This window comes from Desmodus rotundus, chromosome 1 (assembly GCF_022682495.2).
Source record: "Desmodus rotundus isolate HL8 chromosome 1, HLdesRot8A.1, whole genome shotgun sequence".
Classification (NCBI taxonomy): domain Eukaryota; kingdom Metazoa; phylum Chordata; class Mammalia; order Chiroptera; family Phyllostomidae; genus Desmodus; species Desmodus rotundus.
This window is the reverse complement of record NC_071387.1, coordinates 15,251,468-15,268,160: the sequence shown is the minus strand read 5'-3', so window position 1 is coordinate 15,268,160 and position 16,693 is coordinate 15,251,468. Positions and strand designations below refer to the sequence as shown.

Sequence of the window (16,693 nt, the reverse complement as noted above, 5' to 3'; positions counted from 1 at the left end):
GGCCATATCTAGAGTTACACTTGGCCATGTCCTTCTCTGATCTCTGAACCCCTGTTACTTCATCTATAAGATGGGGATAAATAATAGGAATAGCAAACACTTATTCAGGTTTTCTACATGCCAGGTATTATAGTAAGCCTTTTAGTCTTCCTTTATTAATATCCCAAATCCTCTAAACAACTCTGTGAGGTGGTTACTGTCATTATTTTTGTTTTGTGAATAGAGTAGCTGGGGTGCAGGAAGTTAAGTAAATTGCTCAGGGTGACCAAAATATCAAGTGGAAGAGCTGGATTCAAACCCAGGACTCTGGCTTGAGAATGAGCCATCTTATCCACTCCGTGGCTTCAGATACTGCACAGAGACGGGGCAGCATGAGTAGCTGGCATCTAGCAAGTGCTTAATAAGGTGTTGGTTTTCCTCTTCTGATCATAGAACAGACTGCTTTGAACTCCTTAGGAGGCTTCCACTCTAAGAAGCTGAAAATGGGGAGAAAAGGGCACAGCAGCAAGACTTTGAGTCAATATCTGTACTTGTGTGGCTGTCTTCAAAATTGGTCACTTCAACCAAGTTCTGGTCAACATAGATGCAACCTCTTTTGGCCCTGCCTTTATCTCCAATGCATGTTAACTTCTGTTTTGAAAAGCCATGAAAATTAGGGTTACATGAACATTTGGTCTCGTGAACTCTTGAAGACGTGGGTAGACAGGAGGGCATTGGGGTCTCAGACATAGCCTATTCCTGTCGGCGTAGAAGTGCAGGTTTGTGACCTACAGAAATGCTCTGCATAGCATCCGGGGTATTGATAAGTAAACTGAGGTCTCATAGGAAGACAGTGCTGAAATCGAGACTAAATATTTTAGCTTTTCTCCTTCCCAGTGTAAATTCAACTCCATCTGTTTTTACTGAGTGCTTTTCAGGTGTCAAGCCCTGTGCTAAGGACTCAGTAAACAGAGATGAATAAGGCACCCTCCCTACCCTCCAGGGAGCCACCAAGAGTGGCAGACATAGACAGGTGACGTGGTTATTAGAATGGTGTTAGAGTGCATACTAATAGGAGGTGGATGAGTACAAAGACAGTAAGAGGGTGGAGGTGATGTGGAAATCAGGGAAGTCTTCCTGGAGGAAAGGTACCAGAATGGACTCTGGATTTGTTCATCAGGGGACAAAATGGGGAGTAGCGTCCCTGACAGAGGGAAGAGCATGAGTAAAGGCATCGGGGCAAGTGCTTCATGGTGGTGCTGCCAGGGCACACTGGGAAATTCAAGAGAGCGAACAGAGGGAGAGGAGGCTAACAGTGGAGACAGGTTCTTGCAGGCCACACTGGGGATCTTGGACTTCACTCTTTCCCAAACATAAGCCCTTCTATGACTCAGAGGGGAAGGCAAGGGAGCCGTCTTCATGTGCTCTACGAGCCAGGCTCTGTGCCAGACCCCCTATGGAGAGACAACATTATAAAAAAGGATAACACTGTTAACTGACTGTGTGCCCTTAGCAAGGGATGAAGGTCCTGGAAGCCTCTGTTTTCTCCTCTTGAAAATGGGGATAATAATACTGCCTCCCTCAGTGTAAATAAGTCAATTAAAGGAGATAATCCACGTAGAGTCAGGCCACATAGAAGGGCCCAGCAAACATTAAATATCATTATTTGTAGACTTTATCTCAACTACTCCATCCAGCAGTCTGCCTGCTTATTTATTTATGTTTTTATTCATTTATTCATTGATATATTTCCTCAAGAAATGATTATCAGCTGCTCCCAAGATCTCTAAAATACATGACGACAGACATAACATAGGAGCTGAAAGAAGGATGGGCAGGGTGCGGGATGCCTCTCTCAGTTTAGGAAATGAGCTGTTGACTAATATGCCCGTGACTGATCCAAAGCTTTAGCGATTCTGTCCCGATGTGAGAGTCTTACTCTGCAAGGGAAGAGTTCTTAGGTATTGAGCACCTAGGATATGCCAGTCTCTTTCCAAAGACCATCTCTTTCTTTATCCAATGTGTGTTTGTTCCATGTATGAAAGAGTTGACAATTGTACTACAGTAAGTTAATTCACGTTCCAGATATATCAGACTACCGTGGCAGCTACCTCAAGTACAATATCCTTCTCTAGTCTGTTTTACAAAGAAATAGGGGCTTATAGAACGGAGAATCATTTACTACAGGTGGCAGTAGGAAGCCCCAATCAAAGGAGTATAGGTTTCTGAGCTAGACAGAATTGGCCTTAAACCCAGTTCTGCAACTTTGGACAATATGTTTAAGAACATTGGGCCATATGGTGCTTATCTTGAAAACCAAGTAACAGTGGTTTGTGTGGAGATGGTATAGAGAGATGCAAAGAAGGCTTCCCAGTACAGCCATGCATTTACCAAATGAACGGTCCAAGGTGCATAGTGGATGAGGAAGAAAGAAGCCAAGACTAGAAAATAGGCTATCTCTTCCATGGTCTGTGCTCTTGAACTGTACTCACGTTATGTGACCCTGTCACTAGTCACTACAGGCAGAATCCTTAGGGACACGGATGTTTTCTTTAGATGAATCTAGATTCTGTGAACTGCTTCTGCTCTTCGTAAGCTGAGCAACCTTATCAAGTCTCTTAAACTCCTAAGAATGTAATTTTCTTATCTATAACATGGGATCATATCACTTAACTATTGAGCGATGTCAATGAGGTGATGTTTATAAAGTGCTTAGCAAAGTGCCTGACATATAGTAGCTCTTAGTTAATGAGCAGAACCTGTTATGTGAAGAGTGACTTTTGTGGATGGTGGTGACAGCCAAGGTTCTTTTTCTATTACAGAGCATACTTGGATGTCAATGAACTGAAGAGCATTCTTGGACTGGATGGAACAACACACCTCAATATCTTCTTTGCAAACTCCTCGGAGGAGGAATTGGCAGGAGTAGCCACTTGGCCATGGGACAAGGAGGCCCTGTTGCCCTTAGGTGAGAACTAGAAACTTCTTCAGGAGGGAGTTGGATTAGTACAGGAATACATTTCCTAGTGATGACGATGATGATGACGATGATGATGACGACGACGACGATGATGATGATGATGATCACGGGGGTCACAGTCCTGATGGTGGTGGTGGTGGTATGGGCATGGAGAACAATCTCTTTATTTATTACTTTTTAATTTACAAAACTCCTCAGCATCCCTGATCTGATTTCAGCTACCAAGAAATGCTCTGAAGAAAATCATACGATATTACGAAGCCTGTTTTACCAATGGGGAAACTGAGAGTAAGACAGGGAGTGGGGCTTATCCAAGGTCACACAAGTAGGTGGCAGAGCCGTATTTTGAATTGAAATGTATAACTCTGTCCATTGATTCTCGGTTCATGCAAACATTTCCTCAGCCTGGTAAGCACCTTGTGCTGCCACAGCCAAGCACGGGTTGGCCGGAAAGACAGCAAAGAGGCAAGAGAAAGTGCATTTATAAGAACTCCTTTTTCCTTCACATTCCACCCACCGGCAACACCAGGGACTCTTCTCACATTCCGATGATACATATCCATAAACAAGACATGTGTTTATACAAATCGGTCACCAAAGTCAGAAATGACAGTGGTTTCTGAACCAGACCTTGCCAGCAAACATTGTAGCTGTTCAATTTTTATTTTTCCACACTCTTCCAGTTCACGGATATATGCAGACATGCATTTTTTAACTTGTGCACATTTGAAATCATAGCGTAGATACAAATTTGTCTTTTTTTCACCTAATATTATGCTATCTTCATTTTTCAGTGTTGCAGCAATCTTCTTAATTACTTTTCACCCAGCTTTTTTTCATTCAACATCACAAGAGAAAAGCATCTTACTATGTTATTTCCATCTTTCTAAGGATGAGATTTGTAATGGCCACATAATATTCCATGGAGTAAGGGCACTGCAGTTTATTTAACCATGTTTGCTTTGGTGGAATGTTCCCATTGTCTACACCAATGAACAGTGATGACTCAGTGAGCATCCTCACTTGACAATGTTCGAGCTTAGCAGGAGGCAGCTCTGGGTATTTCCTCAGGCTGCCTGGCCCCCCCAGTGATATACCCAGAGTCCAGTAGCTGCTCCAAATGGCTGATATCTTGGAGATGAAGGACTCTGCTACTTCAAATGATGAAATTGTGTGGAATCAAACTCTAGACTTAGTTTGCTCCAGACAGCTGTCATTTCACAGTTGTTTTTAAGAGAATGAAACCAGCGTATGTTTGTATATGTCCATGTGTATGGTTGTGCAAATAGAGATAGATGCAAAGACAAATGTGTAGTGGTTCTCAACTGAGACGTGGAGGCATTTTATCTCCTAGAAGATATTTGGCAATGTCTAGAGATATCTGTGGTTGCTTCAAATGAGAGGATGCTACTGGCATCCAGTGAGTAAAGGCCAGTGATACTGCTAAATCTCCTGCAATGTCCACAAAAAGGAATTATCTAATCCAAAATGCCAATAGTGCAGAGGTTGAGAAACCCTGATGATGATAGATGATGAACGAGTAGATGGACAGATGGACAGACAGATGTGGGTTGGGCAGAAGAGAGAGTGCAACTTAGGCAAACTTGGGGAGGATGAGCTTCTATCACGTGCCCCATATGATGTATGGGGATCCTGCTGGTCCAGAGTCCAAATCCACAGTTGTTCTGAGCTGTGACTTGACTTAGTAGTATGGCCTTAGGCAAGTCTCTTTCCCTTTCCAGATCTCAACTTCTTCAGATTTTAAATGAACGGGTTACACTGGATGGCCTCCAAGGACCCTTCTCGGTGCAGACATGTTGCACTATTGGAAAAGCAACTGCAAAGGCCATGAGCAGAATCTTAGAAGGGTCAAGCAACACGCTTCTAAAGTTAGAGGAAAATACTCCTGACAATTCCACGAATTTCAGAGACTGGCTCAGGACCAGGACCACAGAAGGCTATAAATCCATAGCATGTTATAGTATTTCAGGATGATGTCAGGCTCAAGCTATTTCACCTTTTAAGAGAAGCAATGAAACAGGACTCGGGCTCTGTGCTGCCGCTCTGTGCAGAGGGCTGAGTTGGGAGGGAATAAGGTAAAACCACCAGAGCCAGCCTGGACATTAAGTCTGCAACCCTGTCTTTATTGCTGAAACCACCCGGGGGGTCCTCCCACCATTCCCTCCATGTCAAAGCTTCAGGGAGAGACAGAGAATCCTTGCCAGTCTTGTGGCTGTTTAGTTTAGAGCTCACCAAAGATGCAAAGTCACTTTCTCAAGATCACACAGCCAATATGAAGCAAACTGAGGATTGCAACCCATGTCAGGCTGACTCCAGCTGTCCTTCAGGCTGCCACCTCCCCATCCTGAGAGCTACTGATCATAAGCAGTTTCTCTGCAGTAACTTCAATCAAACCAAAGTTTATATGTATATATTTACACTGTTCTCCTCCTGTTACACCATCATCCCTGGAAACAGTCTTGGGTGAGAAGGGGATTGTATTATGTATTATGATTGACAGAAAATAATTGAGAGAGATTGCCTGTCTCAATTTCTCTTCCTCCCCGCCTCTGCTGCCCCTCCTCACATACACACATGCATACCCACACACCCTCTCGTACATCTTTATCTTTGTGTTTGAAGAAGGCTCTGAGCAGTTCAGCATCAACAGACCCCGTGACCCCCAAGACTGAGCGAGCTCACCCTCCCAGCAGTTCAGTCTGGGATAAAACTACCTGCACGCCAGCTCCAGGCTTGCCAGGACAAATCAACAAGGTTCTGCTCTCTTACCATTCTTTTATAAGACGCTGCTCTGCACTTAAAGTTACTACTCACAGGAAGCTCAGACCTGAATTTTAACCTTCCCTTAGACACACTTAGATTTTAAAGTTTAAATGTCTTTCTGCTAGCCTACATGTAATTCTCCAGTGCCTAAAATGAACATGCAATGATGCTATCCATTGATTCTGCTGAGATCTGTTCCATTTGTCTCCCCAGGCAAAACAATGCTCTGTCACCTAAGGCCATGGCTTCTCAAACTAGAATGTACAGACGAGTCATCTGGGGTTCTTGTTAAAATTCAGATTCTGGGTCTGTAGGTCTTGGGTGGGGCCTGAGAGTCTGCATTTCTAATCACCTTGCAGGTGATGCTCATGCTGTTTGTTCATGAGCCACACTTCGAGTAACAAGTGGTTAGACAGTAAGTACAGCTCTCACGGTGTGTCAGATGCTATACTCGCTGCTTCCATGTGATTAGACCTGGCAAAACTTCTTTTGTTGGGTCAGCATTCAGCGAATATTGAACACACATTTAAGGAGACGCCATGTTTCCGTCCCTGAGGTAGGCATTAGCAGTAGAACTCAGATTAGGAGCCCTAGTTTTGGAGCCCAAGGATCACAGGTCAAATTTCAACCCCACACCAACTAACTCTCGATCGTGGGCCAGGCACTTCACTTCTCTGTGAGTCAGTGCCTGTCTCATCGCGTTGTAAATGACTGTGATGATACACACAAGATACACTCAGCCCAGGGCCTGAGGAGACGTAATAATGCTCAAGAAATACTGGCTTTTGGCCACTGTCATAATAGCAAATGCAACGTGGTGCTGGCCTCCATGCGTGTCCACTCTCTACAGACTATACAGATGAAGGAATGGGATTCAGAGGGAGTCATTGACTTGCTCAATGTCACAGAGTTAGTAAGGCAGAATGAGAATGGAAACCCAGGTGTCTGACCTTGAGGCCTTCGCATAACAAAAGTGTGTAGAATGTTTACCAACCAGGGTGTGACTTACTGTCTGCTGAAGCAGTTGCAGCAGAGATGTTTACCAGCTCAGAAATCAAAGTCCTTGTGTGCTAATCATGCCACCTCTTTTAAGTAGTTTGAAATGACTTCGGGTAAGTTGCCTCACTCCTTTAGGCCTGGGTGTCTTCATCTGAAAGTGAAGGGATTGCATAAAATGACTTGTGAGACGCCTTCCCACTAAATCAGTGATTCATATTACAAGTCATAACAGTTCCTAGGGCAGTGGAGGCATAAGGTGGAGAAGCCTGTGGTTACTTTGGGCAGCACCCACATATTGGGGTATGCCTGAACCAGGAAGCAAAGTGTCCAACTTGTCTAAAGCTCTGATTTCGTCCTGCAGGTGGCATTGTCTTGAACCCTTCTTTCTACGGCATTCCGGGGCATACCCACACCATGATCCATGAGATCGGGCACAGCCTGGGCCTCTACCACATCTTCCGAGGCATCTCGGAAATCCAGTCTTGCAGTGACCCCTGCATGGAGACCGAGCCCTCCTTTGAGACCGGAGACCTCTGCAGCGACACCAACCCAGCCCCAAAACACAAGTCCTGCGGTGACCCGGGGCCAGGAAATGACACCTGTGGCTTTCATAGCTTCTTCAACACTCCTTACAACAACTTCATGAGCTATGCAGGTAGGGCCCTACTCTCTGCAGGGTGCATAGGGCTGGATGTCTGATATGGGCTCCAGTCCTGACTCAGAGTACCTTTGAGTAAGCTGCTTACCAGTGCTAACGTATCTTCTTCCCAAGAAAGTCCTCATCCCAAATGATCAGAATACTAATCCTTCCGTGAAGTCCTCAAGTGTACGTGGGCGATGTTTCATCTGAAAAGTCCTCAGAAAGACACACACTGGGAAGCCGACCAGGGCTGATAGTCTGGAAACCTGAGTAGAAGGCCTGGCTCTGCCACTAGTTCACCCAATACCTTTCATTCTATTGCATCCTCTCTTTTCTCAAGAAAATGGGCTCTTTAGACTTGATCTCCAAGGATCCTCTTGGTTTTGCAGGTGTATTCTTCTCACCTGGTGGGATTTGAAGCTTTAAAAAAAAACCCATAAAACTCTCATACTCTCCTTTACTATTTTATTACCAAGAGGGGGGGGGAGAGAGAGAGAGAGGGAGATGCTTTCAATTTTTAAATACATAATGATTACATGGATTGATACTTTTTATAACTGCACACATCCTATCAAAGCCCTTTTTATTCTGTCAGTAACAGTATTACGGATTCACTCGTTGAGTTCTCGGATGCCCTGCACTTCCTTCTAGCATATAGCAAGACCACATCTAGCCCTTTTAACACTTTCGGCCAGTTAGAACAAGACACCCCTTCCTCAGAGCAGGCACAGCCCTCACCGCTGGCCCGGTAAGCCAAGAGCCCTTGTGTAAGGCAAGATCTGCAAAACTCTGTTATAATATTCAAGGTAGGTGTCCCTTTCTCCCACTAGAACAAGCAAGTTCTGTGAAGACAGAGATCGTCTCTAATCCATCACTGTGTTCCTGGCACCTAGAATCAGGCCTATGTGCTTAATAAGTGCTTCTTAGAAAGAAAGGGAAGGAGGGAGTCAGGGACAGAAGAAAATGAATAAATTCTCATGCAATAAGTCTATAAAATTGATTCTGATCAGTAACAGTGTTCCTACTTACATAAAAGTTTATTGTCCATAAAGGATTTTATTATACACCAACCATCTCATTTAATTCTAACCCCAATTCTCAGGGGTAGGAAGTGTCCACACTTTACAGGTGACAGTGCTGGGACTCTCTGAAGTTATTTGCCACAGGTCACTCATCTGACTCCAGGCATTTTTTCCTTCTACAGTGGTGCCACTCCTCAAAAAAGACCTAGATGACATGGGAGTGGGAAATGGAGCAACCTGGGTGGCTTTCGCACTCTGCTCCACAGAGATGCCTCGTGGGAGGTGCAGAGATGCCCTGCGTGGGGCTCTAGGCTTCTATTTCCACTTGAACCAGGGAGGCCCCCTTCCAAGTATTCTTCATTCCTACTGGGGCTTTGCTTCAGATTGCATGTCGAAAGATGATTTGCTGCTAAAATGCAGTGCGTTAGATTAACCCCGAGGGTCTTCTGCCTTCCCATTTGGGTGGGGACCTCTGGGGGCCTCAGGTTCATACAGCCCAAACCTGAGGTCTCTTAAAGAGCCCATAACCCACCCTGGCACCGTAAAGAGTCTGTCGGTTCAGGTCTCTAAAAGGGGCCAGAGTGCTGGGTGTTTCCTCAAAAGCAGATTCCCACTGGGCTCCCATTCCCAGCCCGGCTGACATCCACATGCAGTGCCCCGTCCCCTCACACGGCCCTGCTTACGTTCCATTTCTGTAGCACCTTTTCTTGGCCAGCTCGACGCACATGGAAAATAAACAATAACATGAGTTTGGAAGTTTGCCGGCCTCTTAGGAGCCTCGGAGCTGCCACTAGCTACCAGACCCCCATAAACTAAATCTTTTTTTTGTTCCCCTTTGTACAGATCTAAAGGGTGATTGATTTACTGTTGTTTTTTTAAAGGAACCCCTCAGCTCAGTGACCCATTAACAGCAGAACTAATTCACTGAGCTACGATAACAAACTTACACCCGCAAAAGCATATTCAAGGCGACCACGGAGCTTTGCAATGTTTGTTTTCCTTCGGATCTCTGATAGATGAGGTGACAAAAGCAGCTGGAGGAAATTCAAATGCAGAACAGGATCGGGTTCTCAGGGCTGGGACAGCGATGGCACAGGGACTGAGCAGTCCAGGAGACAGGGTGCAGGCCTCACAGGGTCAGCTGCTGGCAGTCCTGTCCTTCCTGGGTGCTTCTGGCTCAGGCCTGGTCGCTAGCTGGGTAAGGTGTCCAGTGCAGTGCTGTCCGCAGAACCTTTCACAGGGAAGCCCATGTTCTATGTCTGTGCTGCCCAGGAAGCTAGCCAGCAGCCATATGTGGCTGGTGAGACTGAGGAACTGAACTGTTAGTCTCACGTAACTTTAATTCATTTAAATGGAAATAACTATACATGGCTGCTGGCTACCATATTGATTAGCACAGGTTTACAATAATTATTGAGTGCCTAGGATATGCCAGATGCTGTGTGAAACCTAAGTGTGGTAGGTGTGTCTTACAGAATCTTCAAAACAACCCAATGAGGTAAGTGTTCTTATTATGCCACCCATTTTGCAGATGCAGAAAGTGTGGTTTAGGGAGGGTAAGGAGCTTGCCCAGAATCACACAGCAAAACCAAGACAAGCTCTTCTTACTGCAGAGTTAGTCATCGATAATGACCTGGCTCTCTTTCTGATGTTAGGTGAGGTTGAGAGGGTCCAAACAGCTTAGGTCAAGCAGGTCCCGGGCAGGTGATGCGGGCGAACATACTGAGCAACAGGAGAGTGTTGTCACACTGCCCTGGGAAGACAGAAGGACAGCAGCCCGGACTCGGCTTCCTGAAGATAACAGGCCGTAGGGGACCCAGCAAGCACCAGGGCCTCCTCAAGAGTGTGGGAACTGGGCCTTTTCCAGCCTATGGGAGCCACTGTCCAGTTACAATCTTCCCGTGCGTTAGGGCCTTTTAATGTGCACATATGCTTTGACCCAGCCTTCCCCTTCTAAGGGATAGAGCCTAAGGGAGTAAGTCAGTTGATGTGTTTAAAGATTTAGTCGTAAGAATGTTCTTAGCAAGATTCATTGTCTGAATATTAATTAGGCGTTTACTATCTGCCAGGCATAGAAGAAAAATGCTCATATGTGTGAAAAATTAGGAACAGCTTACACGTCTAAGAGGAATGGATTGCTGAAATAAATCACAAGGCATCCATATGATACAGCGTTAGTGGCCACTAACGATGATGTTGGAGATGATGGAGGGAACAAAGAGGAGGAGAGTGACACAGTGGTTCAGAGCATGAGGTTTGGAGCAGGGGGACCGAACCTGCATCCTTCATGCACTAGCCTTTGACCAAGCAAGTCGCTTCTCCTTTCTGAGCTCCAGTTACTCCATCGCTACCGTGGAGAATAATCACACTGAACTATGTGATAGTACGTGTCATCGTTCAGGCGACAGACTTACTATCGTAACTAGTGCTCCATCAATGACAATTAGCAGGGTCATTTATGCGTTATTTGTTGTGAGAACAGTCACAGAGTCACAGAGTCTCATGTCGAGAGTGAACCCAGTGTGTGTGAGCTTGTGTGTGTGTGTGTGTGCTGATGAGAATTTCACGTATTTGACATCTCCACATGCACAGACGCACATCTGTGTGCTAAGTATTAATTCTGTTATCTCTAGGTAAGGAGTTTAGGGTGATACTTATTTCCTTGTAACGTTCTTTCGCCATATTACAAATGTCTTACAGAGGATATCTGTAACTTTCATATTCATGTATTGTTCTTAATATCATTGTCATTATCATCATTGTTAAAACAACAAAAAAAGGGAGGAGCTTTTACAAAGGGCAACTTGGGTATCCATGCGCTCGGCCTGGGTCTGCTTGTTGGAAGCTCTCATCGGCCTTAGGAGGCAGGTAACATCACTACTGCCTGTTTCCCGGTGGGTTAAAATGAGGCTGTCAGGGGTCAGCGCTTTGCCCACAGTGCACGGGAAGTGAAGGAACCACATCCGCACCCTGCACCTCCGTGCTCTGCGGCCTCCCAGCCACAGATGGAAACATGTTCTTGAGAACAAAGTTGTGTTAGCAAACCCAGGGCACTTCATCAACATCATGGGCCTGGTGCAGGCTCCCAGCTTGCTGACATCCCCAAATTCCTTTCTCGTGGGGGACAAGATGGGGACAGAAGAACAAGATGTGCTGGCTAGTCCTGCAGACCAGGGTAAAGTGGCCACAGATGTCGGCCGAGGAGGCATGTGATGGTGGGAAGCCAGACATGAGCTAATTGAGACAGAGCATTCGTGATAAACAGGAACCCTGGGCACCTCTCCCCAGGTCCTCCTGGCAGCTCTGTGCTGTGCGTCCTGGGGCAGACTTTGTTTCCCGATGCCGGCTTTATGTTTCAGATGCGTCTCTCTTTCCCGACCAGGTTCTATCAGCAATCCGTTTCCCAAGTTCTTTTCTTATTGACCAGCATGGGAATGACTACTTTTTAAGTTATAAAAAGTAAATATGCTTCTTTGGGGGTAAAAGAAACAAGTCACAGTGTATAGAGAAAAAATTGCTGTGTTTCTTCTCCACTCATCTGGCTAAATGCTTTGTTTGCTCCAGCTCACTGAATGCTCACTACCACTCTATGGAGTGGGATTGACTTAAATATCCCTGACTTATATGTAAGGGATCAGAGACTTAAAGTTACTTCCTCTATTTGGAAATGTTTGATTAGTATTCTGTTTATGCCTGTGCCTAAGGTACACAGCCATTCCCTTATTAATAGAAAGATGTTCTGTTTCTAATATTTTACTATTATAATGAATGCTTAAAAATCCATACCATCCAACTGCCCAGCACCTGCCCCAACTTATTTTCTGTTTGTTTGATATGGGAAGTGAGTTTATGCTGCGGGATTCCCAGTAGTGGGTTTATTTTAAGATCTGGCGAGTCCTGTGCTCCTCTGTCTGGGGCCCAGCTGCGGAAACCCTGGCCAGGCGGACACCTCTGGGAAGTGGTGTTTTTGGAAACCAAGCCAAAACAGTGCCTTGCCCTGCCCCTGGGGCAGCTGAATAAAGCTGCTAAAGGAAGAGACGGGAGGCAAGATTCTTCCTTGGGGGCTGAGTCTTGGGTCACCACCTTCAGTCCATATCTTAGAAAAGAGAGCATAGGATTGAAGGTCATTACATCTAAAGACATTTAAGGGATTGTATTCCAGCCCCCTCAGACTCAAGCTCAACTCCTATTTATCAAGCACCTGCAGGATACCATATCCACACAAAGTCTCGTTTATGCTCAGAAGAAGTTCTCATATTGATTAGAAGCCTGGCCTTGGAGTCAAGATTGCCTGGGTTCACATCTCGGATTTGTCTCTAGCCCTGTGTTCTTAAAAAGTCATTTGATCTCACCTAGCCTCAGTTTCCTCCTCTGTAAAATGGAGGTCATAGTATTTATTCCGAAAATAGTAGGAGAGGGCAGTGTGTCCAAAGCACAGCGCACCATGCCTGGCTCATCCTGAGCACACAGCAACAGTCGCAGCCTCAGTTCCGTGCAGAAGGGGTCCCGGCATGGCCGTTGGGCCTCTGCGGTCTCGCAGCTCCAGCTCTCGCAGTCCCTCACTCACATTTCTTTCCCAGTCTTAGCCGTGCAATCTGGTTGACCTCAAATACTTCCTTCTTCAGAAGCCTCTTTGATTCACTCTCCTTCACCAGCATGCTGTCTTCTTCTCTTCATCAGTGATGGCTATCACAGACTTTAGCAGCCTAATAACAACCTTGACTAATACAACAAACTGACCTTCACTTTATAACTAGATCGGTGGCTCCTCAAGGGCAGGAATGTTTTATGTTTTACCTTTCTGTGGCTGTTGGCACAAAGCTGAGAATATGTAATAGATGCTTGCAAGGTTTGCCTGAAGGACAATATCACTGAATCAGTAAAGAGCAGAATTACTAAATGAGTGGATGAATGAATGTGAAGGAAAGAATGAAGGAATAAGTGAGTGTGTAAAAGAACAAGGGAATGAGTGAGTGAATAAACGAGTAAATGAATGAATGAGTGAGAGATACTGAATGAGTGGTGAGGGAGGGAACAGATAAGGGAATGTGTGACTTCCTGACCAGTGGATCTGGGGCTCATGGGAAGCAGCTTGCCTTGCCCTTGTCCTTAGCCATGACCTCTGGGCTGTTCCCTCTCAGTCTCAGATGTACTTTTCAGTTCCATCCACCCTCCCCTTCCTCCTGTTCCCCCTCACCTGTCTCCAGAAGTGATGACTACACTAATTTGTTCACAGACCATTAACTCTTGAGTGCTGGAAGAGGCCAGCTCTGAGCTGGCAAGGGCTGGGGTACTGGCTCTCAGGCCTCCAGGAGACGTCATGGCTCTCTTGTGTGCCCGCCTGTGCAGCCAGGTTCTTATCTCTACCGCTTCCCCCCTGCAGATGACGACTGCACTGACTCCTTCACGCCCAATCAAGTCGCCAGAATGCACTGTTACCTGGACCTGGTGTACCAGAGCTGGCAGCCCTCCAAGAAGCCGGCGCCTGTCGCCCTCGCTCCCCAGATTGTGGGCCACACGACTGACTCCGTGACGCTGGAATGGTTCCCACCCATCGATGGCCACTTCTTTGAAAGGTGAGTATGGACTGTGAAGTGTTGTTTCCCCTCTCTCCCTCCTGCCAAGATGAGGGAAACTTGGAAGGGAAGCCAAACTTGGGAGAGAGATTTTGCTCTGTTCTTTGTCTTTGCTCTTGTTCAGCGGGTGCCCAGCACTTAACACAGTGACTGGTCTGTGGAGGTACATTATAAATTTGAGGGTCAAGGAGTAAATGAATGATGGCTAATAGAAATTAATAAGTAATGAGACATTTTAAGGGAATGAATGAATGTTTAGCTTTATTACTAAAAATCTGGAAAATTCTACTGCCAGAACCTCCTCTAGGATGGAGGTGCTGGTCTCATCTCCAAGAGCTCAGGACTTGACATTGGAAAACACCTTCATAGACATACTATGAAGGTATGTATGTGAAGGTATGTGTGTGTGTTTATGTATACGAGGTCTGTCCAGAAGTTATCCAGCCATGTAATGGGGAAAATACAGACCTTTATTGAAGAAGATACAAGAAACATTGTACATGGGACAATGGTGCCTCAGTCCCCTGCCAAGTAGGCACCTTGGGACCTCACACAGTTCTCCCAGTCGTCATCAGCTGCCCTGTCATATTTTCCTGAATCTCATAGATGGTCTGAAATCTCTTCCCTTTCAAAGGTGATCTTAGACTTGGGCAAAGCCAGAAGTCACCGGGTGCCAAATTTGGGCTGTAGGGGGGCTGAGTCACCTGGGTGATTTGATGTTTTGCAAAAAAACTCTGCATGAGATGTGGTACGTGAGCGGGCACGTGGTCGTGATGAAGCTGCCAATCACCAGTTGCCCATCACTGCGGCCTTCTGAATCATCCAAATAGTTTCCACAGAGGACTATTGAAGCTTAACGTAAAATTTAACGTGAAGTCATCATTGTTCGTCTATGCACATTCCAGTCCAATCTCCTTGGCCACCAGGTTACATCAATGTCGTGCAAACCATTCTTGTTCTATTAACAATGGCTGGACTTTTTCTGGCCAGGCCTCTTATATTCATACATTTTTCCCAAATGCACATGCACATGTGTAATATAAAAATAAACATATATCTAGATATCTATACATAATCTTTGTGCCCAGCGTTTCTCTGTGGAATGAAAAGTAGAATTTGTAGAAGACCAGGGTATGATAAGCTGAGGCACAGAATATCTTGTTCTGCTTCCCTATCATATATTAGCTGTGTGGCCTTGGGCAAGTCACTTTCCGTCCCTGAGCCTTATCCTCCTCCCCCCAAAAGTGGGTCTAATGAAGCCTCAGTGGCCTGAGGTGGGGATGGTCTCTCGTGCTGCCTTTTAGCCTTGAGACCCACTGAGGAGCTCAAGATTTGAGGGAAGCAAACTTTAAAGGGTCATAACAACAGACTAAGATGTTGACATCTATTTTGTAACTTAGCTATAATTTAGGACAGATTAGTATATCACAGCCACCCCCAGCTCTTCTTGGAAATGTTTATTCAGTCATGATGCTATAACATGGATGATGCTGAAAATAATAACCAGCTAATCGTTAATTAATATTACTTTGTGGTTGTGGTTACTTAGCAAGTGCTTGCTCTGTGCAGGATTCTGTGCTAGAGGCTTTATACACAGAGTCTCATTTAATCTTTCCAGTAACTCTAGAAAAGGGAGATCATCTTCCCTACTTGCCAGATGCAAAGGGAACTGGAGCCCAACAAGACTGAGAGATTTGACCAAGAGCCTATCAAGGGTGGTGGGAGCTGGGCTCCAGCTCACAGTTTCCCATGTCTGATCTCAGACTGCCATGTGTGTCATTAAGTCCTTCCAAAGCTCAAGTTATAAAGGATGCGTGTGTGTGTGTGTAAAATATGTTAGATCATGGCACCACATTAAATTTGGGCTCTCATTTTCCATTCTGCCACCAGTCCCTGAATCTAGAACCTTCATTTGGCAGCTGGGGGAGTGTGGCCACGGGGAAGGAAGTATGCTCCCTAAGCCCTCTGTAGAAACCCCCCTTCCCCTGCCCCAACCGCCCTCACTGGGAGCTCAGAGCTGGGTTTGGGAAACCTCATGTGACACTTCAGAGCAGCCTTTCCAGCAGCCCGTAGATTTATTTATTTTTTCTGTGGCAATGAGAAGTATCAGACTTTTGGTCAAGCTTGGCCTCAATTCCACTTAAAAATGGAAGTTTTGTAAATGAAGTTTCCTGTGTATGCATTCAATTTGTATTTCATAAAGCAGTTATTGTCCATTAAATAAATACCATCTGATTGTTGGAAACCTATTGGAGGGTTAATTGTTGTGTAATGAGATATGTCTCTCTTACATAGTGCCCTCAGCTTCAATCAATATGTTTTTAATAACCAATAGTCAGTTGGTAGTTGAAGCTCATACAATAGCTATTCTGTTCAGTCTGAGATTTCATAATGGAGTTATCATATGTTAAATTAAAACTGACATTTTAGAAACATGTCTAATTAGGGTTAACAGCTACGTAGATCATAGTCTATGGCTAAAGGAAGTAGGTCCACAAGTTCAATAAATTGTTGCAAAGAAATGAAACTATGTATATCACTCTCCCCTACACACAGAGTTTATACTCCTGCAAATTGGCTTAGTTTGAAGTACACAAGTGTTGATGTCAGGCTGCGTGTGTCCCGTTCTCAGCTTTACTACTCCTAGTCTCTGGGAACTAGAGCAAAGCCTCTCACCTCTCAGATCCTGTCTGACCCTGAGTCCTCCACAGAG

General features: G+C 45.3%; 1 protein-coding gene across 1 annotated transcript in view; it reads left to right on the top strand.

The window, feature by feature from the left end:
* The window catches only part of PAPPA (pappalysin 1), a 215,232-nt gene that overhangs the window by 50,329 nt on the left and 148,210 nt on the right, over positions 1–16,693 (top strand). The window contains exons 3-5 of the mRNA XM_053921287.2: positions 2,802–2,947; positions 7,104–7,397; positions 13,788–13,980. Coding sequence (XP_053777262.1) covers positions 2,802–2,947; positions 7,104–7,397; positions 13,788–13,980 — 633 coding nt within the window. The remainder of the gene's footprint in view (positions 1–2,801; positions 2,948–7,103; positions 7,398–13,787; positions 13,981–16,693) is intronic.